At 45.3% G+C, this 26,985-nt stretch overlaps 8 protein-coding genes and 1 long non-coding RNA gene across 11 annotated transcripts; 4 read left to right on the top strand and 5 right to left on the bottom strand.

The window, feature by feature from the left end:
- Window positions 1-149: 149 nt before the first annotated feature.
- LOC6538558 (40S ribosomal protein S27) lies at window positions 150-1,772 on the top strand. Its single transcript, XM_002099044.3, has 3 exons — window positions 150-245; window positions 1,024-1,243; window positions 1,322-1,772. Exons 1-3 carry the CDS (start codon window positions 240-242, stop codon window positions 1,348-1,350), a joined length of 255 nt encoding a protein of 84 aa, XP_002099080.1. The 5' UTR covers window positions 150-239; the 3' UTR covers window positions 1,351-1,772.
- An 859-nt stretch (window positions 1,773-2,631) lies between these two features.
- Window positions 2,632-4,761, top strand: LOC6538559 (protein bag-of-marbles). The gene is made up of 3 exons (XM_002099045.3): window positions 2,632-3,260; window positions 3,328-3,698; window positions 3,761-4,761. The coding sequence occupies exons 1-3, from the start codon at window positions 2,773-2,775 to the stop codon at window positions 4,228-4,230; spliced, it is 1,329 nt and encodes a 442-aa protein (XP_002099081.1). The 5' UTR covers window positions 2,632-2,772; the 3' UTR covers window positions 4,231-4,761.
- LOC6538560 (protein takeout) lies at window positions 4,650-5,935 on the bottom strand. Its single transcript, XM_002099046.4, has 4 exons — window positions 5,810-5,935; window positions 5,500-5,737; window positions 5,151-5,290; window positions 4,650-5,088 (listed from the first exon to the last, which is right to left on the bottom strand). Exons 1-4 carry the CDS (start codon window positions 5,877-5,879, stop codon window positions 4,784-4,786), a joined length of 753 nt encoding a protein of 250 aa, XP_002099082.1. The 5' UTR covers window positions 5,880-5,935; the 3' UTR covers window positions 4,650-4,783.
- Window positions 5,936-6,500: 565 nt separating this feature from the next.
- On the bottom strand, window positions 6,501-7,831 carry LOC6538561 (protein takeout). Its single transcript, XM_002099047.4, has 4 exons — window positions 7,729-7,831; window positions 7,400-7,640; window positions 7,199-7,338; window positions 6,501-7,142 (listed from the first exon to the last, which is right to left on the bottom strand). Exons 1-4 carry the CDS (start codon window positions 7,787-7,789, stop codon window positions 6,838-6,840), a joined length of 747 nt encoding a protein of 248 aa, XP_002099083.1. The 5' UTR covers window positions 7,790-7,831; the 3' UTR covers window positions 6,501-6,837.
- Window positions 7,832-9,058: 1,227 nt separating this feature from the next.
- Window positions 9,059-10,380, bottom strand: LOC6538562 (protein takeout). The gene is made up of 4 exons (XM_002099048.4): window positions 10,185-10,380; window positions 9,889-10,126; window positions 9,493-9,738; window positions 9,059-9,432 (listed from the first exon to the last, which is right to left on the bottom strand). Exons 1-4 carry the CDS (start codon window positions 10,252-10,254, stop codon window positions 9,231-9,233), a joined length of 756 nt encoding a protein of 251 aa, XP_002099084.1. The 5' UTR covers window positions 10,255-10,380; the 3' UTR covers window positions 9,059-9,230.
- Window positions 10,381-10,819: 439 nt separating this feature from the next.
- Window positions 10,820-12,341, bottom strand: LOC120321698. Its single transcript, XR_005561399.1, has 2 exons — window positions 11,532-12,341; window positions 10,820-11,476 (listed from the first exon to the last, which is right to left on the bottom strand). It is a non-coding gene; the product is annotated as an uncharacterized LOC120321698 (long non-coding RNA).
- A 132-nt stretch (window positions 12,342-12,473) lies between these two features.
- On the top strand, window positions 12,474-14,447 carry LOC6538563 (nucleotide exchange factor Sil1). The gene is made up of 2 exons (XM_002099049.3): window positions 12,474-12,739; window positions 12,802-14,447. The coding sequence occupies exons 1-2, from the start codon at window positions 12,604-12,606 to the stop codon at window positions 13,950-13,952; spliced, it is 1,287 nt and encodes a 428-aa protein (XP_002099085.1). The 5' UTR covers window positions 12,474-12,603; the 3' UTR covers window positions 13,953-14,447.
- A 39-nt stretch (window positions 14,448-14,486) lies between these two features.
- LOC6538565 (protocadherin-23) lies at window positions 14,487-24,372 on the top strand. Of its 3 annotated transcripts, none has more exons than XM_002099051.3 (6): window positions 14,487-16,310; window positions 17,325-17,644; window positions 20,312-20,613; window positions 21,860-22,903; window positions 22,966-23,695; window positions 23,882-24,372. In XM_002099051.3, exons 2-6 carry the CDS (start codon window positions 17,584-17,586, stop codon window positions 24,103-24,105), a joined length of 2,361 nt encoding a protein of 786 aa, XP_002099087.2. In that variant the 5' UTR covers window positions 14,487-16,310; window positions 17,325-17,583; the 3' UTR covers window positions 24,106-24,372. The 3 variants fall into 3 exon arrangements, with proteins under 3 accessions (XP_002099087.2, XP_015048910.1, XP_039230993.1); XM_015193424.2 differs by having other exon boundaries at window positions 22,969-23,695; XM_039375059.1 differs by having other exon boundaries at window positions 14,487-15,854.
- Window positions 24,370-26,952, bottom strand: LOC6538566 (alpha-1,2-mannosyltransferase ALG9). Its single transcript, XM_002099052.4, has 4 exons — window positions 26,645-26,952; window positions 26,226-26,588; window positions 25,686-26,163; window positions 24,370-25,630 (listed from the first exon to the last, which is right to left on the bottom strand). Exons 1-4 carry the CDS (start codon window positions 26,800-26,802, stop codon window positions 24,758-24,760), a joined length of 1,872 nt encoding a protein of 623 aa, XP_002099088.1. The 5' UTR covers window positions 26,803-26,952; the 3' UTR covers window positions 24,370-24,757.
- Between the last annotated feature and the right edge of the window lie 33 nt (window positions 26,953-26,985).

Consider the following 26,985-nt stretch of genomic DNA (forward strand, 5'->3'; position numbering starts at 1 on the left):
TGTCTATTATCGACTGAGCAGCGCTTGCTTACTATCAAATATTTGCCATTTTTCCCATTATACAAATGAAGTTAGCATAAATTTTGAACTCGAAAAGCACAGGTTCCAGTGTTGGGTAGAGTGCGCGGTAGGGTTGCCACCGCTCAGCTGTTCAGCATTATTTAGTGCATTTTCGGGCAAGTTAAGTTGGCTGCGATTTACCCCACTTCCTTTTCCGTGTTAGCTGTGAAAGAAAAAACATGCCGGTGGGTTCCGAATTGCCATAAAATTGATTTTAAACACAGAAAACTCAACCAAATGATAACCAAAAGCGGACGGTTATCACCGGTGAAGTGTCCAGTGTGAATGGAGCGAGTGTGGGCCGATAGAAACCGCCCAAAAAGGCAGTAAAACAAATGTCTGGCCCGCTGCCATTGAATGTGTGCGTTACAAGCCACGCATGGCGTGCGCCAGTGAATTTGCAAACAGTTGTGAAATGGCCAAGTGAAACTGAATGGAATTCTTGGGACCTTCGCAAGGAATTGATTGCACTGCCATGTGAAATGGACGGGGATCCTTGCACATAACCTAGAACACGCGTTGGCGAATTTATGTTGTTGTTGCCTGGAGTCTGTGCTCTGCATTTGTTGATGCACCGCGAGAAAATGTGCCAATTGGCTGCCTCGAAAGTCCCAAGTGGACTTACTACACTGTATTCAGTTTTAACTTTATTTTGTAAACTACTTGCCAAATTAATTGTTAATCCCGAACTTAAAGATCAAAGTGTTTCAAATCTAATAAAACTTAATAATAGATTGCAAGTTTTTAATTGATTTAATAACTAATAACTGAGTTCATAATTATAGAATCGGTTTAAAGTTGGACCAAACCCTTTGGCGCCAAAGTAACTTCGACTTGTAACTAGGATCTGAAAAGGGTTTTGCTCCATCACACTGGACCGCACTCATCTATATGATTATATTATAATAAACACCTAAATCGCATTTATTCTAATCCTCGAACTGTTGATTTACCCACTTGCAGCTAGCAAAAGATCTTCTGCACCCTCTGCCCGCCGAGGAGAAGCGCAAGCACAAGCTGAAGCGCCTGGTCCAGCACCCCAACTCGTACTTCATGGACGTGAAGTGCCCCGGCTGCTACAGGATCACCACCGTCTTCAGCCACGCCCAGGGCGTCGTGGTCTGCGCCGGATGCGCAACCATTCTGTGCCAGCCGACTGGAGGACGCGCCAAGCTGACAGAAGGTATGTGCTCCATTCCACATGCTCCCCTGTCCCAGTGTTCACTTCTCAATTAACTGAATTTCTTCGTCTTTCTTGCAGGCTGCTCCTTCCGCAGGAAGCCACAGTAAAATGGGACTCGCGATGAACCACAAATTATTAATTTTTTAATAAAAACTATAAAACGTAAAGAAACCACAGAACCCAAAACGAGAGAAAGCTTGTAATTCAATTGCTGCGGTCCTTTGGTTCAATGTGCTTTGTGAATTAAAGAATTAACGATGTTGTGGTCGGCTAAGTGAAAAAAAAAACACAGCTCTTGTCGTATTTGTTTATAGAAAGTGGATAATTGCCAACAGGATAGATAGTGGAGCTCGATCGCTTGGGTTTCCCGATAACAACAACCGCCCACACAATGCAACTCATGTGGAAGCTCTTGTGTGTGCAAATACCCTTTTGTGCGGCAGGACTTCAGGAATTTTTCACTAGTTATGCTAAGATCTAACGATTGATTGACTTCACAACAATAAAGAATGTTTCATAGGCTTTAAAATCGGGATTTTGTGAAAGTACAAGGCTTCTGCAGATTGGGCTTCAACAGGCATTTCTGCATGAATTTTGAATTAGGCATAATTTTTATTAGAAAGTCTTATCCTGCTTGGATATTGAGTTCTTATAAACTCGATTTAAGTTATATTTATTTGGAAGAGTGCCAAAAATTTAAGTGTGTGCAATTGAATAGTTAAGGCTAGGAGCGAGGTTCGTTGTTGCTTAAAATGGCTATTAAAAAGTAACTTCGTGGTCCGAAGTTTATTTATACTAAATAAAGTCACGTTGTTAAGCGAGCCAACCTTCGAAGCAGCAAATGTAAAATGTACATTGGTTGGTGTCTGCGCTAAGTGTGTCTTATGGACGTAGTTGCCAGATATTTATCGGTGGGGCTGCCATACTTTATTCTAAACAGCCCGCAATTTCAAAAGCTTAGCGTCAAAATTACAAAATCAATTTTAAAATGAAAATTAAAAAGAGTTTTTGCTAACTGACTTTTGTCAAGCTAAATAGTAATTGATGGAAAATGTGAAAATATCAAAATTATTAAATATTGTTTGGTCTTTGTTTATCCGAAAACCAAGAGATACTTATAAAGTAGGTGGCATAAACTGTTGCAATTTATCATAAAATTATGTCATTTTATTTCTTGGGATTGAGTTTTGCCCACCACACCTGTGCGTGTAATAATTAAATTAAAGTGGAAATAAAATTCGTAATTTCGTATTTTCATTTGAAACTTCTTTAAAGCGACCGGGTCATTGACCTCTTGAGGTGACCATCAAATGACAACTCCTTGCTGCGAAGGCAGCCCTGTGCTGCTGGTCGATATGTTATCGATAAGCCAACAACAAAGCGTCTGGACGCCACAATTCTTCCTCTTCCTTCTGAAATCGCAGACTGCGTGGCGTCGCGCCATTTTAAACGGTAAAAAGAACCTGCCAAAAAGTACACATTGCAAAAGTCGAAAAATCGCGAGAATTGAGTGATATTGCTTGGAGAGGATGTTTAATGCACGTGACGTGGGTCCCGCGGACAACGATGAGCAGCAATTGGATCGCAATTTCAGGCAGATGGAGGAGCATTTGGCCTTCATGTTGGAGTGCAACGAAAACGAAGACCCGACGCAGGCCACTTGGGACATCGAGGAGTCGGAAGAAGACGGTGCCAGCTGCTCGTCCAACGTGCTGTCCGAAATGCAGGAGAACTTCGGTAGACTCCGATTGTGTGCCATCACACCACCGCGTCTCGAATTTCACGGCCTGGCTTGCATGCAACAGCTGCAGAAGCGTTCGCGTCAGTTCGGATTGGGAGGTGCTCCGGCCAAGAAATCGCGGGCTGGAGCCGCTCCAGCCTTCGTAGTGGTCCCCGGGCCAAAGCAAGAGCAGCTGCAGAAGGAGAACGTGTGGAACCAGTCTTGCCAAGACGGCGCGTCCGCGGTGCAGCCCTTAACTATGGAGAAACTGCGTTTGATTGGTCTGCGCGGCGATTGGTGAGTTTTTCTTACAGTGTACCCTACAAAATTGCAAATATGAAGAGCGCATCTTTGTAACTAATAGCGTGGAGCACAACGCCGTGCTGCGTTTGATGAATCTGTTCAGATCCTTGCATGATCACCTGACCGCCGACTTGGGCTTCTCGCGCCAAAACTCAATGCCCTCGGATTACCTGTTCGATATGCCGGTCAAGAGCTTGATGCCCAAGAGCCTGAATGTGCGCTACCAACTGCAGGTGCTGTGCACCAAAGTGGAGCGCTTCCTTGTTCAGCAGCGGCGCATCCTGGAGACCAACCGCCACTTTGATTTCGAGAAGTACGACGAGTGTGACAAGTTGCTAAAGGGTTCTGCATCCTATTTGCACACCTTCAAGCAGTTTCTAAACATCGAAATGCGCCATCGAAACGGAAACTTTGTGAGCAGCTCGGTCAAATGTAAGCTAATCATTTTTTAAGCCACCATTCAGTTATTTTTTAAATGATTTCACTATGTACAGTCAATGCACAGCGACTGGAGAGTTTGCTGATTGGTCTGCGCGAGTGGCTCAAGGCTGCGCATCTCAGTGTGCACGTGTTTAACTGGGAAATGGATCTGGAGCATCGCTATTCGGCGGCCATGACCGAAAGCCACAAGTCATTGACCGAGCGAGCCATCCTGTTGGCCGGTGCCGAACAGAGGGCGGCAAAACCACGTGGGATCAGTTTGGAGGAGCTCTTCATCGCCAAGAGATATAATCTGGATGGGGCGGTCTGTTGCGCCCTGGAGCAGGATGAGTTCCTCACCGCTCTGCTCGCCAGTCCGGAAACCTATTTCCCGCCCAGCGTGGTCGCCATTTGCGGGCCGCACAAGTTTGGGGCAGTGAACATGCAGGAGCAGTCAGAGTCGGAGGAGGAGATCGAGGAGTTTGAGGAAGCGCCATCATCGCCGCCTCGTTACATCGGACGTGTGCCTCGCTTCAGAAGCTAAACTGCAGCTGAGTACATCGATAAAAGAATGGTTACAAATGGGCAATTTATATTATTACCATATTCATGGACAGCATATATATATTTTCGAAAGAAAAGTAATTATAAAGTATAACATACATTTCAATAATTCAAACGAAATCGATTTCGTACATATCTTGTAATTTATATTTGTCCATTTAAACGGACTACATATTTGTATTCTTGAACATATTTTATAGCTTTTTAAAAAGTATTTGTAATATCGATACAACCAAAATCAAAATCCAAACTTATGTTTAAAGATTGATTACAATTTTGTATAATCCAATTCGATATATTTTAAATGTGTTCACATTTATTTGGCAAAGTTACAATCGAGGCTACTTTTCTCTTTTATAAATCTGTATTTTACTTATAAGAAATCCTTGAGTGCCTGAATTTATTTTGCAACTACGTTTTATTTGTATGAGGAACTTGACAGTGAACTATTTGCTTTGCATTTGTATTTTGAAAGTCAAATAAATATTCACGACTGTGTTTCGACTAATAATTATTGTATTTGTACTTATTTCTTAGACCACGAAGAGCTGTTCCAGCGGCAGTTTACCGAAGATCCTGTCCAGCACAGACTTGGCTATCAGTCCGAAGGCCTCTCCAATGCCCGGCTTCAGTTCATTGAAGATGTCCTGCCAGTTCTCGTTGATGAGGGCGTGCATGTTCTCGCTCAGATCCTTCTGCCCGTTGAACAGATTCTCCAGATGGTAAGTCACATGGGCGGGATCCAGCTCCACCTTGATGTCCACCACCTCGGCGTACGTTTGATGATCGCCCTTGGAGACGCGCTTGAACTTGATCAGTGCACGTACCTTCGTTTTAGCTGTGGATTCGGAAAATACACTTAAGATCGTAGATTACCAAGCATTTGTGGGCCAATCTTACTGAGCCGAATGTCGGCATTGCCCTTGCCGGTGATGGGCAGTATGAGTATTCTTCCGTCCACTGAGTAGGGTCCGCGGACTGCAATTTCTGGCACATCCATGACCAGCTCAATGGAGCGGCTGAGATCAGTGGTGAATCCGCTGAAACAGGAGAAAGTAGTAAGCAATGAGATCATGGAATCAGTACCAATTGAGGAGAATGTAGTGAGCATGGAGTTCATGAAATAAGTTCCGGTTCAGGAATAAGTACTGAGCATGGAGATCATGGAATCAGTACCAATTGAGGAGAATGAAGTGAGCATGGAGATCTTAGAATAAGCTCCAATTGATGTAAATGAAGATCAGCTCACCTCACGCGCTTGGCGACGCCCTGGTGAAGACCCACGATGTCCATCTCGTGGAAGCTCAGATCAATGTTGACCGGACTGTGCGGATTGCGGCCAATTTTGAACTTCTTCACGTGCAGCGGATCGAGTGGAATCAAGCCGAGTTCCTTGATGCCGCTCTGCGCGTAGTTCCTCAGCACGTGGTTCACCCCGTTCTCCAGGCACTGCTCGTCGCTGATGGCGCACCTCTGGATGCCCGAGGCTGTTAATTGTGCGTTCAGGATTGTTCAGCAATATTCACATATTAGGAAAAGGGGTGTGCTGTGCTACTTACGTAAATCGGAGGCGTGTCCATAGGTGGCGGCACATCCGAAGAGCAGGACGAGGGCGAGAGTTAGCTCCATAATTGCTGGCGGCGAACACAATTGAGTACTGATCCATTTAGCCGCGCACGATGCCACTTATATAGTCACTTTCGTCAATTGAAATGTATCATGTTTTTGTTGCCGTAAACCGCTTTTGCGTCTCAGCCTGACAGAATTTGACTTTAGACCGTCAGCAGTTGAGTCAGTTAAATGGATTATAAACCCAAAACCGGCAGGCTGCCTGTCCGGCAAAGTGGCTTGTTATAGCCGGCGAATTTACTTTACGATTCCCTTTAATGAACTCCCAATTAGAACTTGAACCCGTTCGGTTACAATCGCACCAGGCCAGGCATCGACCCCCATTCAAGCCATCTCTCCTAATCACGTTTTGGATGCAGTTGCTCGATATATGCAAATTGGATCGGCCTTCCCCAAAATCGCACATTAATTCCCGTTTCTGCCTTTTTCGACACATTTAATTAATGGCTACGTCAACAGAGATTCTTTGTAAAGAGGTTCGACAAGCTTTTTTAATGTAACTGCCCTTGTCAGATAGAGATTCTCTGAATGATCGGCTGAATATAGCACATACTTTCAGGCTGTCCTTGATCTACAAAGTTTTAGTTTCATTCTGTAACTTAAGTGGCACTTAATGGGTCATCATTTTGAATGGATTTATATTTGCACGAGTTTGGTATTTTACAGAACGATTCCTTGAAGCAATTATAATTTACAATGTGCTAACTACTATATATAACTTTTATTGCCACACAACACTTACAGAGTATTTCGCCAAGATGATTTGATAGTAGTTACTTGCTCTCACATATTTGAATGCTTTGATAGTAGTTACTTTTTCTCACACATTTGAATGCCACTCACGAACTCCATTAAATATAATTAATTAAACTTCTATCTGTCAGTAAGCAAACTTGAACTAGAGCTGGCGATCAGTATCTTTGAGTGGACTGAACCCACTTTCCATAGCAGACTACTGCTACTCATCGGCAAACAACTTGGCATAGGGCAGTTTGGAGAACACTCCTTTGACGACGCCCAGGTAAAGTTTGCTGAAGGATCGGTCGATTGCCTTGGCCGTCTCCTTGTAAATGGCCTCCGAGTTTTCGTTGAGGAAGACATTCATGTTGTCGCCCAGCGCCTTGTCCCCGTTGAACAGATTGCTGAAGTGGTAGTGGCTGGACTCGGGCTTCATCGTTATCTTCAAGTCGGTAACGTCCAAGTAGGTCTCGCCATTCTTCTCCAGCGGCTTGCCCGAGAAGCCGACGATTGCCCTGACATTAACTGGAGTGGATTTGTAGTACCTCGAAGTGTGGAAAATAGCAAATAGCCCAGCTTACCCATAGTCATGTTACTCTGGCCAGTTCCGCTGATTGGTAGAATCAGTACCTTGCCCTGGATGTTATAGGGTCCAACCAGTGAGAAGGTTTTCGCGACAATTTTCACCTCGTGCTTGGCGGTCAGATCCCTTCCGAATCCCCTGCAAAGATCAAGGTAATACCTATAGCATTTACATCCGTTTAAGGTGTGCCTGCACCTACTTCACTTTCACGATCCTTTGGTCCTTGATGCCATACAGCAAATTGTCGGTGAAGGTTAGTGTAATGCCCACGGGACTGGAGCTCTCTCCCTGGCTGATGACCATCCTGTCCACCTTAAGGGGATCCAACTGCTCCAGGTTCAGCCCGGGATTCCCCTCCGCAGCATTTTCGCTGAACAAGGTGTTGCACAGCTTCATGATGCACTCGCCATCGCCGTACTTACATGGCTTTGGATTTTCGGCTGCGGGGAACACAAAGGAATATTTATTTAAGTTTGAAAGGGATTTGTTCCGTGACATATCCGTGTGGTGGGTGCAATCGAATCTTACGGAATTTGGCTTCCACCGAGACAAGGAGACACAAGACGACTGCCAAAGCGATTCGGAGCATGCTAACACGTCTATAACTTCAAGTTACTGAATACGAACGGGATTTTCATCTAGTATTTATAGTGGTCCACTAAGTGCAACTCAAATAACGTCTAATGGCAACCTTTGATATTGCTTTTATCTGTGGCGTAACCGTCTGCTGTCAATTCCAGAGCTCGTTTCAGAATCATCAAATAATGACTCATCTGATTCTACGAGTATTATGTAAAGGAAGCTCTGTTAATACTTTACTTAATATTTTACTTAAAGTTTATAACATTTAATGGGGTCAGTAAGCTGCACTTCACACAGCAAGCAGACCAATTGGCAAATCTTCTTATTCCGTTTCATATTTATCAATCAGTTACATGAGAAGTTTGATACTTCAATTAAGGTATCAGACAGATTACATTCCGTCCAATTAAAAGTCGCGCTATTAAGTTGGAAGAACTTAATAACAAAGTTAAGTGGCTACTTACAAAAGGGCCAGTTCCAAATATAGCCGAATTAAGCTGCGAAAACAACGCAGTCATCGTGACCACCAGTTCTCTAGTTAGTTCTCCCTTGTGAATCGTAGGGAAGGCGGAGTAGTATGGGTGGATATTGGAACAGGTCCTGGACTTCAGTTAACTTAATGAGCAAGTGTCCCGCTTTGGGGCCCAGCCCCCGTGGAGAACAAAAGCAACTTGTTTCGCTCGGATTCGCTGCAGTTGATTGACTCGTGGAAGATTTTCACTGACCCAAGGCCAACTGGGTGTCCGATTGCCTGGGATTGGGAGTGCAGCTTTACCGTTGGCTACTCTTGAACTTGGCCACTGCCACCGCAATGAGTTCGAAAGGCGATCGCACAGTTGGGTGCACACTGATAGCACTGCCATTTGGTTATATATTTATTTGAATCTAACTCTTTAATAGAGCTTACCCTATACTTAAATAAATCAGTGCAAAAGTCCGAAAGAAAATATATGAATAGATCTTGGGTAGTATGAATGTATCTCCATCTTTCATATTATAAAGGTAATATATATATTCCTACTTTGAGCACATGTGTAGCTACACTTCTGCCCACAACTGTAGTGGGTATAGCTAGTAGTAATGCCTTTGTCATGCTAATTCCCAATCAATCGTTCAATCACGTGAGCTGCCTGCTAATAGATGATTGCTGATAGCTGATTGCTGATGGCTGATTGCCGATTTGCTGGCCAAAAAGTGTATGCGACAGTTGTGCGGAAATAGTGAGATCCACGCTGGAGCTAACAATGGAACCCCCAAATGGCAGAAGCACAACCAGTTTTCTTAGATATTTGTTTATTCTACAAGTTAAAGCTTAGCTTAGCAGTTATGCTGATGATGATGTGTCAATGGCCGGAATGCAACGCCCCATGTGTGTGAATAGCTGAGTAGCTGAATAGCTGGTGAGGAAATACACGTACACTTAAACTAATGCCCATGCCGGATGACGACTAGTTCTCCAGGAAGAGATCCTCGTAGGCGAAACGCTTGAACAGCTGCGAGAGGACGCTCTTCATGATCTCGGCAATGGCCACGTGGATGGAGGGATGCAGCTCGTTCCACACCTCCGTCCAGTTGTCGTTGAGGAACTGATTGAGGTTGCTGCCCAATGCCTGGTCGCCATTGAACAGATTCTCCAGCCGAATGTTCATCCTGGTGGGGATTATAAATCACGTTAGAGCCAACCTTGAGAGGATACGAATCCACACTTACTTCTGTGGCTCCACCAGCACCTTGAGCTTATCCACGCTCAGGTAGGTGCGTCCATTGCGCAGCTGAGTGCCCGGCTTGAACTTCACGGAGAACTTGGGATTGTGCAGCACAATCTCGGCATCGCCATCGCCGCGAATCGGCAGGATCAGGATGCGTCCATCCGCCACGTACTTGCCCTTCAGCACAATCTTGGGGAATGAGCCGTACATCTCGTACTTGCTCGTTGCAGGATCAGCTCCAAAGCCACTGGAAACACACGGAAATGATTAAACCTTTGTATTGATGGGATATGCATTAGTTTAATCAGAGAACTTCTTATAGCCACTCTTTGCTTAGCAAACGAGCACCACAATCCTTATAGAGAATCACTTGGTATTTCAAACACTTGATACTCACACAGCTCTATCGAACTTCACGCTGGACAGACCCTCCACATTCACGTCCTTAAAGTTGAGCTTGAGATTCAGGGAGCCGGTGCGTCCGTCGGAGATGTCGAAACGCTTGATCAGGAACGGCTCCACCTGGGGGAATCCAGCGGAGGGATAGCCGGTCCTCGCGTGCTGTCGGATGAGCATGTGGGACACGTTGATGATGCAGCTGGTGTCGCCCGTATGGCAGCGCGGCAGTTCGGGAGCTGCAAGGATAAGCCGCCAGTTAGCAATGCACTGGATGGGTTGAATCGAAGGACTCACGGAAATTGGAGGCACCGCTGGCCAAGCAGCAGAAGAGGGCCAAGCAGCTCAGCTGGAGCAGCATCATCATTTCTGGATCTTGGATATGGAGCACCACGCAAATTCGACCGCTCGATGATTTGGCGAACGCACGACCAGGTTCAATGGCAAACTGTAAATCGGCTCTGGACAGACGGCGGCATTTATAAAATTTCTGATCGGCCAGAACGATGGAGCGGCTACATATGTGGCCACCAACAACAACAACCAGTACACTTCATAGTTTATTCATTCCTGACTTGTCTTGGCTTGGTGTCATGTTGTTGTTGTTGCTGTTGTTGCTGGCTGCCTGATTGGTGGCTATTTTTATTTATTCGTATTCGAGTATCTCTTTCGCTTCGTGTTATGGATTCTCCTCATCATCATAGACGACATGGTGATCATTTCCATTATCATTATCATTGTCATTATCATTGTCTTTATCTTTAGCGCAGCTACCCCTAGCCCCTTATTATTAATTAATATTATTAGCATGTGCCAGCAACAAATAACAAAAAAGAAATAACAAATAACAATAAACAATAACAATGGCAGCGCTCAAAAGGCAGCGAAAAATCAAAAGTGATTCAATCAATATTAATGTTCAACTCAGCCAGTTTTCGAGCAAATATCCGATATATTTCTACTTGTACTACTCCTACAATGCATCACATATAATTTAGACTATTTCGGCATTTTGTGTACTTTTTGTGGATGCAAACTCCGTGAAATGGAATTTGCGCATTGTTCGCACTTCTAATGAAGTGCAAATATCAATAGTAATAAACATATGTATATTATTCATCGCATGTTTGCTTTGAGATCAGCGCTTGGGATGGGGAACCTTTGGGGGATTTCCTAAGTGTGCTAAATGGCCAGGCAGTCTGAAAGGGAATGATTCCTCATACTAACTACTACAGTTTATGGTATAAAATTGTATTAATATTTTTTGCACAGAATATAGTTATAGAAATGCACACCAAGGCTCCTAGCTACAGAATTTCCGTTTTGGCCATGCGAAGATAAATCTTTTTGTGGCCGAACACAACTCAATTCCGACCATAAACCAATTAGACATCGTCGGGCATTTTGGACGACAGCAAACAGGTTCCAACGGCTTCTATAATGGATTCGCCGGATAAAAGTTGCTCGGCGAGGTGGCTTCACTTCACTTTCAAAACTATTGGACAGGCGACGTTTGAATTTAATTTGGCAAATTCTTGTTAAAGACTCCTGGCGTTCGTCATCGGCAATTAGCATACGCGTTGCGATTGCTTTATATAGTATATAGAAATATATTGGCATGAAACCGGCATTCTGTTTATTTACCCATCCAATTGGCGCCAGGTGAGTCCACATATTTCACTTTTGGCCACTTTGATGTGTTTGCGCAGCCAATTCCTAGACGCTGTCGTAGACATCGAGATTACAGCACATTTTTTGGGGGCGCCAGGGAATAATATTCCGATATAGAAAATATGTTAATATATGCAAACACACTTTTATGTTCTTACGTCGTGCTGCCCTGCGAATTAATTTGGCACCTTTATTTCTCTATTTCAGTTGGTTGATTCATCTGGCGTAAACATGATTCTGTTTTTGTAAGCTTAAATACTTTTAGTTTAGTTTTTGTAAATACATTTAGTTTATAACTAGTTTAGCTGCTTTGTAACGACGTGGAAAGCTTGTGAGTGACGGTTACTTTTCAATTTTAAGGAACTCACGATGAGTTTGGGAATTTTTCGTGGCATTCTGGTTTAATGTGGATCGTTTTGAATGGCATTAACTTTTTCTGGTTCTCGATTCCGCTTCCCAAATATTTATTTCAAAGCGGAAATTTCTAGCAATGCTTGTTTTTCAACACAAAATAAGGTTTATGACGTAGATGTATAAATATTAATATTTGCGTTCGTTCATTAAACAAAATGTATGTTTTATTTGTTAATAAATGGATGTTTGTCGTATAGCTAAAGAATATTTGAACATAATAAATAAACAAAAAATATCTAAATTTTATTATTGTATTCTTTCTTTATGTAAGCAGTAGCAAGAAATAACCAACAGTAAATTTCTAATAAATATCAAAAAGGTTTCAAATTAGGTAAAAAGTTTAGTTTCGGATTTTTGTGTGTATTAAATGTTAATAACGGTTTTTGTTATTAGAAATATTTTCAAATTTGAAATTAAATTGTAACCGTCATCGACTGGTTCCGGATCACTGGTTCCCCACGGAACTCATCACCCGATGTGGCATTATCAATGGAACTGGCTACGGGCACACTATTAACCACATCCACATCAGAAGTCTAGAAGTTTGATTTAAAAACTCTCACGAAACTTATTTATAACCGGGTGAAATAGAGTTTGCATACATTCTGGAGGCGAGACAAGCTGAGGCAGTATGAGTGGCAAGCACGTAGTCGTCCTGCTGGGCAGTGTCCTGATCCTGGGGTGCCTGCAAGTGGCAGCGGCAACGGAAATGGACAACAAGACCAGTGAATTCGTGGCCACCGACGAGTGGCAGACGATTGGGGAAGGTAACGGCTAGGCGGATTAACTCTTGGATGACGTGTACTAAGTGGGCATTCCATACTTGCAGGTCAAGCTATTCCTCGGGGCCTCCACGTGCGCATCAACCTGCAAACTGGACTGAAGGAAGCCAAGCTCTTGGACGAAAGCGAACGTGGCACGGCGCTACAGAGTCAACCGGATGACCAGAAGGCTCGGCAAGATGATGACAACGAACCGCTGGCTCTGGACTACAAGCCGGACATCATAGAGGAGTCCATACGTCGCGTCAAGGAGCAGAAGAAGAGCTATGCCGAGCTACGCAAAGCGTACAAGGAGTTCCAGAAGAACTTTCGCACGGACGGAGAGCTCATCGTTCAGTTGATCGATCAGTACCGGAACTTCAGCAGAACGCCGCTGGAGTCGGAGATGCGCTCCAAGCTGGACTGCCTGGAGAATCTGGAGTATTTGCTCCATCAGATAGACAATGCCCTGATGTTCATTGACAATGGCGGATTGGAAGATGTACTCCTGCCCATTGTGGTCAACGATACCAATACCTCACTGCGTGTGTCGGCCATGCGTGTGTTGGGCTCGCTGGCGAGCAACAATCCCAAGGCGCAGATCAAGGTGTTTGAGAAGAACTTCGGCTCCCATCTGGCCCAGATTCTGACCAGCTCCGGAAATGCCGCTGAGATCTCTGCCGCGTTGCATGCCTTCGGAGCTCTGCTGCGAAAATTTCCGCTAGCTCAGCAGCGAGTGCTTTCCACCTCGGGTACACAAGCTCTGATCAAGGTGCTCCAGAGTCCAGATGTAGAGCTGCGCAGCAAGGCGAAGGTTGTGACGCTCATAAGCGACCTGGTGCTGGAGAAGCGGTCAGTGCTGGAGGCCGGCAAAGATGATCCCGAAGCCTCAACCACGATGGCGCAGTATGTGCTCCTGGAGTTCGAGCCGTGGCTAAAAACGCAGGGCTTCTGCTTGACGTTGGACACTGTGCTGGCCAAGGAGTTTCTGCAGCTGCTGGAGCAACCGGAGGTGGTGGAACAGTTTGCCACAGCACTGGAAACCACCGAGGACATGTGCATCAGCACGTGGTCGCAAAGTTCCGGTCTCAGGCATGCCCTGTTAACCGTACGCAATCGGTATGCCAACAGCGCGGACGAATACCGACTGGAGGTGTCCCAGATGCTGGCCCAACTGTGCGAAAGATTGTTCAACAAGTCCAAGCACACCGAACTGTAATCCTAGCCAATTCAATACGTTAATGTTTCATTTAATTGTAAGCTGAGTTCGAATGAAATTCGCAGCCAAACCATAGAATACGATAGCTAAGATGCCAAGTACTTGTGATGCAGAAATAATGCTCTTTGTGTAAAGCATACACTTTGTCATTAATGTAGGATAGCAACCACGAAGATCCTACGAAAATTTCTTAACGAGACTGCAGCATAGTCATGCCAAACTAAGAGTCCATCTACCAGAGTTTCGTTGTTAAATACAGTCTCCTAAGATAATTTGTAGGGTAATTTTTGTATAATAGACAGAGGCTCGAATGTTGAGCAGAGCAAAATGGTTCTGTTGTTACACGTCATTCAACTAGGAAATCTTTCCTTTTTTTATGTTACAGAAAAGATTTGTTATCTGTTGCACCAGATAGATTACGTTTTTGATTCCTTAAACCTTTTAGTTCTTGTCTACTATCTAGTTACAATAATAAAGCAACGATTTAATGTTTAATTTAAATCTAAATTTAATCTAAAATATTCAGTTTACTCCCTTAAATCATTTCAGTGATTTATTTTTGAGATGTAGTGTTAAAAGTTACTATCTTAATCAAGAAAGGAAATGTATTTCCAATCTAGAAATCGCATTAGCAGATTCAACCCCTATGGAACTACAGACCCATTTAAAGTCGCATAAGACGAGCATAATCGACCGGGCCATAAAGTAAGTCAAAAGTGTCGGAAGGAAAGGAAAAACGCCAAGGAAAGCATGTCCCAAAAAACCACTCGAAGTTTGAATGTGAGCAAAGGAAGCCGCAAGAACAAGGAAAGCCTGGCACGAAACTGTACAGGAGGCGAAAGGACATCGGAGCAGGAGAGTGCAATTATGTGCCGGCAAAGTGGAAGTCGAAGTCGAAGTCCAGCGCGGGAATTACAGCAATTAGTGGCAGTCACATGCAAATGCAATGTCACTGGGGCTGAGTCACAAAGGTGGATGGTTGGACAGGTGGAGGTGGATAGTTGGTCAGGTGGAGTGGCTGGAGGAGCGCCTGAAAGGGCGCCGGCTAGGACGCCGCCTTGGTTCCCATGGCTACGCCGCACAATGTAAACAGAGAGAGGCGCTCCGAAGCGAGCGAAAGGGGTTGCACAGCCGGCTCAGTGGAGCACAACGCTGAGAGGCAGGAGAGGATTCCTGCCCTGGAAGTCACTCATCACTTCCAGCTGGGGCGCGTGCGCAGTGGCAGCTAGCTGTTGTTGTTGTCATGGCACTGCCCCACCGCTTGCTGCTTCTTGCTGCTTTCCAGCCGAAACGCTTGACGAGTGATGTGGAAACATTTTCGACACAAGCAAAAGAGAGGCTTCCACCGTTTAGCCACAGCAGCGGTCGAAATACTAGGTGCTTGACCAAGTCAGCCTGCTTCCTCAGCTAAAATTGTAGTTGTAAGCGAATTAAATACATAGCTCAACATTAAGTTAAGCAAGTATTTAGCATTTTCTAGAAATTCTTCAAGAAAGGATTATAAAGTTAAGCTCCCCATTTTCTTTTTATCTCCCCTTCTGGAGGCTTTTCCACACTTTAGATGGTTTCTTCCGCAACCTCACTATTCTCGTGACCTATTATTGCGACCCGGACTGTCCGCATGTGTGCTTGCATGTTGATAGTGAGCACAAGTCCAACGCACACCGGCTTCACAGGCTGTTGCTGCTTTTATTGCCGTCGGTTGTTAGGGGCGCGACTTTGGCAACATTATGGAAAATCAGTTTGTGTTTGGATCGCGATGCGAGGAGCTCGTTCAGCGCAGCGGAGTACTAACTGAAAGCGTTTCGGCCAACTTTGTTCTTTGTCCGTTTGCAATCGCGGTCATAACAATGAAATAACTTACACTCAGTGCAGCTGGAGGAAAACGCCCAAAAGGATTAAGTGCGTGTTTGTAAAACATCAAATACTGTGAAGCAAAAATGTTTTAAAATCATGAGTCATGTGGAAAGGGATTTGCATTTTAAAATAAATATCTACACTTAAGGATATACCAAGCAGCTCAGTTGTTGATAAGTTTCTATAAACACTAGACTTTAGTAGGCTTTTTTTGTATATCTCAAAAACAGTTTTCCCAAAAAAGTCTACATATTGGTTTCGTATTGAATGTTGGTTAATGTTTTTAAGTTAACACCTTTATTGAAGTGCTTTCCTTTTCATCTTATTTAAACCGCGCAGCCTGCAGTTATTAACGGAATTCATTTTTTGTCCCCAATTAAATCTTCCTTGTGCCATAAATCAGTTTACCAGTTTAATAAAATAAAAAAAGTCGCCAGGGGAAAACAAGTTCACAGTCTGCGGCCCAGGCGAATATTGGAAAATGTAACCGTTTTTACACAGGTGAATGACTTTTTTGTGCGCTTCCGCGGGTTTCCGGTCAAAAAAGCGTTTTGCGTTTTCATTTTCGCCATTCGGCCAACGGCCAGCGGCCGATTTGTATGCAAATGTTTGTCTGTTCCCCCCAAACCTCTGGATTTAGCCATCAGGCGATGCAACACGCCTCCCACTCCCTGCACTTTCCTCAACCAAACACCCACTCAACCAACCCACCCACCTGCTGTGGTATGCCATAAATCCTGGCCAGGAGGAAGCTCCTTTGGGCCGTGTAAACGTAAACGGGCGTTTGAAATTCTTCCACTGGCTCAAAAATACCGGAACCAAGGAAACAACAAAAACAAAAGCATTGCCACCGTCTTCAGTGGCTGCTGTTGTGACTCTTTGAATCCATAGAGGTATGCTAGACCGATCTGCATACCCATTTTATATGGAAGAACTTGATCTATGTTATCTCAGGATTTGCAGTTCAAAGTTTAAGATTGCTGCTTATTTTCTAGTTTAAGCTATATGACTGCCTAGGTAGATGGAATATATAAGGTTGCTATAGTACAGAAATTTCTAAATAAGGTTACATACTATAAACCAAAGTTTCTGATCCGATAGAGTATCCTAAGCTTCGGTTTGGCAATAGAATCATCCCCTGTTCGCTTGTGTTATTCTTGGAGTTTCTGGCGGAATAGAATGCCGCCAATTCCGTTGGTGACAACAATGTGGCAACCGAGCAAGCGACCCAACCGCCGACTTCCACCTCCAAACGCGCCACTTGGAGGTGACATGTGTGCGACATTTGCCCCACAACCAGAAGACAATGGGGCAAAGGAAGCGGTCGGGTTGGGTGTTGGTGTTGGTGTATGCTAAAGATGAAGAACTACTTTCAGTTGCTGGAAGGTTGGGTGCTAATGTTCCAGTTGCTTTGGTTTCTGTGCCAGAGTGTTTTGTCTATCTAATAATCTTGTAATAATCTAGAAGACTCTAGCAGACATTATCCATTTCAAATTGCCATTTTGCCAATTACAGGGCTAAACAAAGGAAAAGTTGCACATAAATTCAATTGGCGAACGTTTATGGCACATCGCAGATAAACGCAAAGTTATTGCTTAAATAACAAAACAAGAGCATTACAAATGGAGTATGGAAAGTGTTAAAGAACATCGCGTGAAGTGACTGAGTTGAATCTTATTTTCATGATTTGTGCGCAAGTGTTGTGTGGCTCTGAAAAGCTGAGATACTATCAACTAACTTAATTGCTGATCCTGTATAATAACGCTGTATAAAAATGCGGATAAATCACCAATGGATATGCTATGCAATCTGCGCTCTCTGCTGTTTGAATAAAGGTAAATATATTTACTAACATAATGAATAATATATGCACTTGGAATGATATCTTGTACTGCTATGTGGCCATAGGACTTTCGTCAGCTTTGTAGATACAGTATCTTAACCATGGGCGGAATGTTGGGTTTGGTAACTGTGGCTCCAAGTGTCGTCTTTGATAATCGAAAACAAACAAAGCAATTAACCGCATGTAACCCTCGAAAAGTAAAAACTGAAAAATAGTGAAATTCCTAGCGAGACTCCTCGATAAGCCAAAGAGAAAAGTCGGCGAGGAAAACAAACGGAGACGTCAACGTCGTTCTGGTCCAACGATTTATGACGGATACAAGTTTTTAACTGACTGGGGTTTACTGGGGTTTTGGCCCACCCCCCAAATCCCCAAGTTTCCATGCCACATGCCCCATGCCCCAACGAAATCCCGCCCCATGGGGCAGCTGTCAAATGGTTTACCTTTTCTGGATATGGATACGCAGGCCGATTGTGGTCTTGAAGTTGCTCCAGTTTCAAGTTCCATTTGGCGCATTAATTTCGGTTCATTACATTGTCATACTCGAGTGCTATCGTCACTCCACTTGGGCATAGAATATGCATATATATATATATTCTTTATATGTGTCTTAATGGCTCTGTCACAGTTCAAGTTCTTCCTTAACGGGTTTGCTGACATGGCTTGACCTGTGCCACAAAATTGATTGCGAAATACTTATGTCGATGCTTACGATGTTTAACCAGACAGAACTCGCATCAGCCATGGAGCCACAAGTTGCTGCTTGGAATCGGAATTCCAAAAATAATAAAAGCCCTATACCTATACCGCTATACCTCTAGCTATATAACGATATAGCTTTGGCCAAAGTCAGTGGCCCAGACCGAGGAGTTTGTCGTTTCGTTGGCGTTTTCATGAAAATCACCAAGCTGAACGGACACTTTTTCTCTTTTTGGGCTTTCATGCTGTTGTTTTATCAAAAGCAACCAAAACAAACCGAATGAAAATTTGTTTTCTGAACTTTTTGATTGTTGAAACTTTTCTCCACCACATCCACATCTACATTCACATCCATATCCCATATGCACATTCACGTATTTTGGCCAAATTTGTTCAGCCGCCAACTCACTTTCATTTGTCTTACACTCTCCCAGTTGGCAAAAAAAAAAAAAAAAAATTATAAATAAAAATAAAAGTAGAACTTATGTAATCTTTAGATGGGTTATGGTTTGCTATTTAATCTGCACTCCATTTGGGTGAAGCTTCGCGGATTTACGCTTCAGGTATTTGCGGCTTATGGATGAGTTTTGGAATCCAATGACTCTAATTAGTCTTGGTTTTTAAATAAAGCGGATTGCATACATGCATTCGTTTACTAATTAGTAGGATAGTTGGGCAATTTCTCGAATTTCTGCGGAATGGATTCCAGTGCGTAGTCCCGATTGCAGATTACGATGGCAAAACTTTCCATTTTCTCCAGAAAGTAGTGCATGTACATTGTACATACGTGAGCTATCAGCACACATCTGAGAGATTTTGTAATAAATCCGCAGCAATTAGACTAATTTTGAAAACACACGTATTTTACTGTCGAAGAAAGTCCACGAACGGAGCTCTTCATTGCCATGTGCATTGCCCAATGACACAACAATTAACCTACAACGAAGATCTTGAAAACACTGCCAGAAGATTTCACTCTGCCACATCTCAGAGAAAATGCCGCCGGAGATGAGATGACTGCTGGTGACCCACAGTCAGGGTCATTTCAAGTCGTTTGTCAGCCGACAACCGTTTACCAGAACAATATTAAACAAAGAAAAGATACAAACTGAAGTTGTTCTGTTAACACATAGTTAGAACTTGTTCTTAAGCTGGTCAAGGGGTTGGAGGTATAAACCGGAACCATTCAAGGGAGATACTTTATACTTTAGTTTATAATTGCAGTGCCCAAAAAAAAGGTGTTATGTCACGCTGCCATGGGAGTTGAGTAATTGGTCGTGGTTTGGAACCCTAACTGCCATATAAATATGTCATTTAATATACGCAAATGTGTAGTTAGGAAAATGGGTGGAAAATTAAAGACTTTCTTTTAGTTTTTTCCAATTTGAACTTGTACCAATTTGCATACGAGGAGCGCAAGTGTTTGCAACCATTTGCATGACCATCCCAAGTTTGAGCATTGCACACTAACACAATTAGATATCAGAGCTTGTCCGGAAACGCAAATCAGCTGCGAAGCGGCCCATGAGTGGTTCCATGTGGCCAGTTACCCACATGGATATCTATCCACTGGGACCCACGATGGTGGTGGTTGCTCTTCGCCTCTGCAGCACTGGCCCAAAATTGCAGCACTTCGAAATGAAAGAAAACGGAAGCTTAGTAGAGCGTATCCGAGGTACGAGCAAACATGTCTGCTGATTCGGACAGGTGGGCTCACTGGAACACAAACACTGGACCGTCCGGTCCATCCATGTGGTGGCTTCCTCTGCCTGTCGCTGCAATTTACTTTTAATTTGCAATTATCTAGATGGACCTCGAAAGTAAGCCCGAAAGGGAGAGAGTCCAATTTGTAGACCGATACTCGAACATGGTACTTCTTACACCACTTTTTAGGTCACAGATACGAGATACTGGATACTATGGATGCTTACTAACATATACAATTTCCCCCACTTTGCAGCTACTCTGGGTGCCATTCTGGACTCACGTTGCTATCTGGAGGGCGGAGGTTCCGCGGAGAGTTTTCTTGCCACCGAGGATCTGGCGGTGGGCTCCATCATCGGCAAGCTTAGGATCAATGGCGATGCCAATGCGGAAACGGGCGACATTAATCTCTCATTGAGGGAGAAGAATGCTCCCGTTGAGATTCATCCTGGCACCAAGGAGCTGGCCCTATCGGTGGAGCTGGACAAGGAGGGTGTGAGAGGTCCGTCGTCCATCTACGTGAATGTGATCTGCATACGACGGCATTCCACGGATCCGGTAAGCATTTCATCCCTCTCTTCCAGTGATATATATATATAACCGCAAGAAACTACAGTGAATGGGAATTGTTTAGGGCAATCATAATGGGAAACCATATAGCCGGCAAGTGGAATTAAACCACAGAAAGTGGTGGCTAAGGACTTGTCGATCAGGCTAACGCCGCAATTAATCAGACGTCCTGGTCGTTGACCCACATCGAACACATTTCCTTGGAGCTCTTCCTGTCGGCCACTTCAGAATCGCATTCCGCACCGGCGAGCCACTCGTTCGTGCCATTCAATGGGCAACCAATTAACCTATATAGAGCAAGTGGCCGCCACCTTCTTGAACCCATGCCACCATGCCTCCTCCAGGAGAAGGTGCGTGTTCCCTTGGGCTAGCTAAGCTTTGTTAAATTTCGGTAAACACGATTCCCCGCGTTGCGGCTATTCGAGGCACTCCATAAACAATTGAAAACTTTGCCAGACACAACGCCCATTTCAATTTTAGAATCAACAAAGCGCTAGTTCCTACTTCAAACAGCAACTTCTGCTGCAAGTCCATTTAAACGCAAAGGAGTCACCGAAGGTGGCATCAAGATTTGAAATAGATTACCAATGCTTCTAATGCATAGTGGTTTCCGGTGAAGCCAATACATATATTTGTCATCAAATAGGTTTTAACTTACCTTTTGCCAATCGAAGGATCATCTTGAGATCGCAGACGTTGGTGTAACCACCACCACTGGTTTCCAGGTCCTGCAGGCACACGGGAATCCTTCTGGCAGTCAACCCCTTTGGCGCCTGCGGTTAGCCCCAACTTCGTGGCCATAAATTAGCCATTAAGGCTTCCGTTTGCGGGTAGAAATCTAGCCGGGGGGCTGAAGGTGGCGGGGATGTCCTGGTTTGGGTAGCGAGGTCCGCTAAACATGCAAATGTATGCAGGACATTCGGCGGCGTGGTTGGGCTTTGAACTCCTGCGAGGTCAGTGACCAGCACATGTGCTAAAAGTGAGGTGTTTGTCTTGAAGTGCACACACTCGAAAATGGCTTGTTCTACACGCGCAGAAAAGGGGTACTTGTTTGTTAAACTGACTTATCATGTACAAAATGTCGAACTGCTACACAAAATTCCTAAAACCATAAAATAAGTAATTACTTAATAAGATGATTTTGGTTTTGAATTTGAAAGAGTAAAAGAATTTGGCATTTTTTTGAGTGTAGATATTCCTTGCTTAATTTTCACTTCAATCAATTTCTCCACAGAGCTTCGTCATTCCCGTGAATGTGCGCGTAACTGATGTGAATGACAATGCGCCCCAGTGGATCGGTACGCCCTACACTTTAACCCTTTCGGAGGTGACCGTTCCGGGCACTAGAATCCTGCAGGGCGCCCGTGCCGAGGACGCCGACCAGCCGGGTCCCTTCTCTACGGTGGAGTACCAGGTGCTGCCGGGACCGTACTCGGAGTACGTGCAGTTCCTCAATCCGCTGGAGGGCACGCTGGTGCTGAAGAAGGCCCTCGACTACGAGCAACTGCAGAACTTCACGGTGAAGTTGCGGGCACAGGATCAGGGCACACCGCCGCGTCACTCGGACACGCTGCTGCGGGTGGTCATCACGGATGCGGATGACCAGAACCCAAAGTTCCAGCGGGAGTCCTACAGCGCTGAGATACCAGCGGATGGCAGGCCAGGTGAGCTGCGCATGCGGCCGGAGCCACTGAAGGCGGTGGATCAGGACGAAGGGATTTGTGCGCCCATTCAGTACACGATAGTCCAGTCGCAGGATGCCAAGTACTTCCGCATCCATCCGCACAATGGCGCCATTAGCCTGCTAACACCCATTGGCTATGCGGATGTGGCCAATGGAGCCACGTTAGTGGTGAAGGCCACGCAGATCGACAATCCAGATCGCTATGCCTTGACCACCGTCCAGTTGACGCGACCTGGCAGTCACAGTGACTTGAGCACTCTGGCCTTCGTCCAGAAGAGATTCGTGATGCGCATTCGCGAGGACACGGCAGTGGGCAATCGGATTCTAGCACTGCCCACCAATAAGCCCGGCAAACACCTCAAGTACATCATTTCCGATCCGGTGAATTCACAGTTCTTCAGCGTTGGATCGCTGGGAGAACTGGTCCTGGCCAAGCCACTCGACTACGAGAAGATGACCAAGCACGAGTTCCAGGTGCTGGCCACCGATGGCATGACCAACAGCACCGCGGAACTTACACTGGAGGTAATCGACGTGAATGACTGGGAACCGCGGTTCCGGGAAACACACTACGAGTTCATGGTGCCCAAGAGCGTAAGTGTTTGAGAAACGTTCTCTTACTTCCTAATCTTACCTTCACAATTTCTCCTCTCCAGCAGGCGCTGCAATCCCGCGCGGATTCCTTCGAGGGCGTGCTCATCGGCAAGGTGGAGGCAGCTGACGGGGATCGCAACGACAAACTGGAACTCTCGTTGCGTGGTCAGCATGCCGGACTGTTTGAAATCGATTCCACTGGAAACATCTACATGCGTCCGGAGCAACTGCAGAGTCTCAACGAGTCCACGGTCCATCTGATAGCCATTGCCACGGACACGGGCGTGCCGCCCAGGAGCACTTCCGTGCCGGTGAGTGTCACCATGGAGGGTCTGACCCTGGCGCGGTCCGGATGGAACAGCAACATGTTGGGCATGTTCGGCATGATTGTGGGCCTCTTTCTGATGATCATCGTGGCGCTCAGCTGCTACATTGTGCGATCGAAGAAGCAGGGCAAGAGTGCATCCAGCGGATTGGGACTCGGTCGGAATCGGGTGCACAGCCAGGCGCACAGCAGCGTGTCGTCTGCCAATCTGGTTACCCACGAGAAGCTGGCGGGGAATGGCAACGGCAACGGAGCCAGCGTCACCAGCGGCGGAGTCTCTGTGCTGCACATGAAGCACGGCGGTAACATCACCATGGCCAATCCGATGAACAATGGCCTGCATCACGTGGCCAGTGGAGCCAGCAGTAGCATGGCCCTCGGCAGTTCCGCCGCCCTGTTGGAGCGGGAACGCGAGAGGGAGCGGGATCGGGAGCGTCAGCGGGAGAGCTATGCGGCCACAGTGCGCAGTAAGTGCAAGTCAATCATTATCACTACCAAGGCTGCCAGTCGATTCATTCAAATTCCAAATAGAACTCAAAACTAATAACGTGGAAATTAAAAAATTAATAAACAAGACTGGCATCTTTGATCCTTCCCAGCATTCTGCCCCCATTCTCACCCGACACATTCACTATTAAAAGTCTTCTTGCCAGGCATAGTGTCGCGCGCCTCCGCCAACGGCCAGCTCTTCGAGGAGGATGAGATCGAGCACGACTCACTGCAGACGGAAAACAACAACCGGAAGGTGACAGCCACGGGAGCGGGAAGCGGCGGCGTCACCACCATCAGCACCACGCCCGCCAATGTGGGCTCCAATCTGCTATCCGCCACCGATGCCATGGGCTCCTCGGAGAACAACTTGACGGTCTACTTTTAGAGCGCAGGAGGGGGAGCCAGTTACTCCCGGCGAGCTTGTAAATATCGCTGCTAAGTCAGTTTAGGATTAGGTTTAGGCCCCGCACACGTGTATGTACATTGAGTAGACCAAATATAGCATTGTAAACAGACTCGGCACCAGATCTAGACTAAGTCCAAGCGATTTCCATTGTAAAGTTTTGCTTCCCAGAATGTAAGAGGATGCGTCCTAATAAAGTTTTCGACTATTCAAGCATGTTGGCCCCTTCCATGCAAACAGTTTACCTTACGAATCTCGTTGTTTATATTCTTGACGCTTATGTTCTACTTCGATTCTGGTGATCTTCACAACTTTGGCATGGACAAAACAAAAATAACTAGAATTAAAAACGTTTCACTGACTTAGAACAGATACTAGGGTATTACGAATTCAACGCGGGGTAAGAAAGGTTAAGTGTAATACGGAAAATAGCTCTCTGGGGTGGAAAGTTACTTTAAAATCACTATAAATTCAATATGAATTGAAGCTATAGTTTCTTAGGCATATTTGCCTGGAAATATTTTAGGATTAATGCGTTTTTTGTATGAAAAGAATTAGAGAGCCACCCCATATGCTAAGGATACATTGCAGTTTTTGTGGCATGACTCCAGACTCCTTCTATCTGGGCCTGCCTTTACCTGCCATTCCGTTTCGTCTTTCGCTTGAGCAGGTTGAAGTCTCCGTACTGAATGTGATTGTCGGTCAGGAATGGCACATAGAAGGCACGCAACACCTTGTGCGACTTCTCCGGAATGAGGAAGGGCAGGCTCTTCATCACCGACCAATCTTTGGATCGTTTCGAATAGTTGGGTTCCAGAGCCGTATACTTTCCTTCATCAAAATCGACAAGGAAATCGCAACGGTCGTAATCAAAGTACATGTGTTCATTTTCCTGGTTGAGATCGTTAAAATACGGTTGCACTACTTTAGTAGCATTTTGGCCTTCATCATAATACGCAGGGAGCATGCCCCGGAACTCGGATTTCAGAAAACGAAGCCGGAAGTTTTTGGCGGGAAAGAAGAAGCTGCCCGGATATCGATGCCAGTCTTTGCCAATGCACACGTTGTATATCACATCCGGATCGTACTGCGGTGTCGCCTTAAACTGGTTCAGCTCCAGCATCAAATCCATCGGAGCATGGTAGTTTCTGTACAGGGCAAACACCCTGGAAAGTCCTAACAATGTGCTGGTCACCATTACCAGGATGGCAATGAACATGCTGTGGTCCAGATAGTGAACTCCCGACTTAATTTTAAATACCAGCGTTTTGAAGCGGAAGAAAATGCGCTGATACACATCCACAGTGATGGCTCCACAAAGCGAGATTAAAGGATATACCGGAAACAGAAAGCGCTCCTCCTTATGCGGTTGGGCAAAGAAGACGAGAAGCCACAGGTATAGGGGAGCCAGCGATATGTAGTGGGGGAAATTTAACGTCGACTTTGATTTGGCTGGCACAATCAAATAGTCCATAACCAGCATTATGGGTAGTTGCAGTGCCAGGAGCTGCAAGGGAAAAAGTTTTAATTAAATGAAAAGGGTAAAAGATACAATAGCTCACCCAAATAATATTGAAGTTAAGGAAACCATTGATGATGTAGTAACTTAGTGGTTCCGTGCCAAATATGTTTGGTCCGTGGCTGGTGAACACATTGTACCAAACAATATTTAAAGGAGCAAATGTCAGTTTGCCAAAGTAGCTGGTATCAATGGCAATCATGGGAATGGCAACCGTGGCGCCCGATATCAGGGTCCACTGAACAAAGGTCTTCCAATCCCGCTGCCTTAGCAGCATCTCCAGCACCAGCGGAATGCCAATAAGCGCAGCAAATGGCCAACCCAGCAAAGCGGATATTGCTGTCAGGAATATGGCAAAACAGTAGTTTTGTTGCCACCAGGCGGCCAGGGCAGCACAACCGAAGTACATGGAAAAGGAGGAGGGCAGTAGAGCGGTGCTGGACACAAACATGCCCACACTGAAGAGCTGGAATATCAGCCACAGACGACCGATGTGAATTCCAAACTCCTGGCAAATGGACCTAAAATAAAGTTTAATAAATAATTGAATTTCGCGCAGGTTACTAATGGTACTAATGCTTACTTGTACATATATCTTTCCATTACGGCACAACCGAAACCCAACATACATCTCACCATGTAGAAGATAAGAATGGGACTGGGATTGAACAACTTTTGGTAAAGGTATCCGGGCACGCCCTGCAGCAATAGGTACGTGTACGATCGGAGTCCAAACTGCGGACTGTACTCCCACGTCTGGAGGCCATGGCCATTGATGATGTAGTGCAGCGGCTCCCAGTAGTTGAACGTTTCGTCGCAGTCGGCTATGTACGCCCAAATGGCGCTGCACAAGCGGGCACTCACGAAGGTTTTGAAGGCGGTCTGGACACTGGGCATTATGGGATTGGTAATCCCCTTCTCCTGCCCACCACTAGTAGGTTGGTTGCTGCGCGAGAAAACTAAACGATTAGTAAGAGTTAGGATATGCAGACCAAGACTTACCGCTTTTTGGCATCCTTATCCTTCTTTTTGCCGGCCGGTGCGGCTTCCTTGGGCTTGTTGTTGCCATTTAGGCCTGGTCTTTTGGGCGGCTTCTTCGAGAGAATCTGGTTGTCCGCCTTGTTGGCTATGTAGCGGGCGCGCGCAGACGGAGGCGCCATTATCCGGACTTATTGGGAAAATTGCCGGCGGAAAAGTTGCAAAGTATTGTATATTATCAATATTATGTGGCGCAGGTTATCGATAGCATCGAAGCTATCGTGGGAACATGCATTTGAGTTGGGGTATTCTTGCCCCAGCTCAGTTTTGTTATCGATATGTGAACGGTCGTGTGGATAGTAACG

Source organism: Drosophila yakuba, chromosome 3R (assembly GCF_016746365.2).
Source record: "Drosophila yakuba strain Tai18E2 chromosome 3R, Prin_Dyak_Tai18E2_2.1, whole genome shotgun sequence".
NCBI lineage: Eukaryota > Metazoa > Arthropoda > Insecta > Diptera > Drosophilidae > Drosophila > Drosophila yakuba.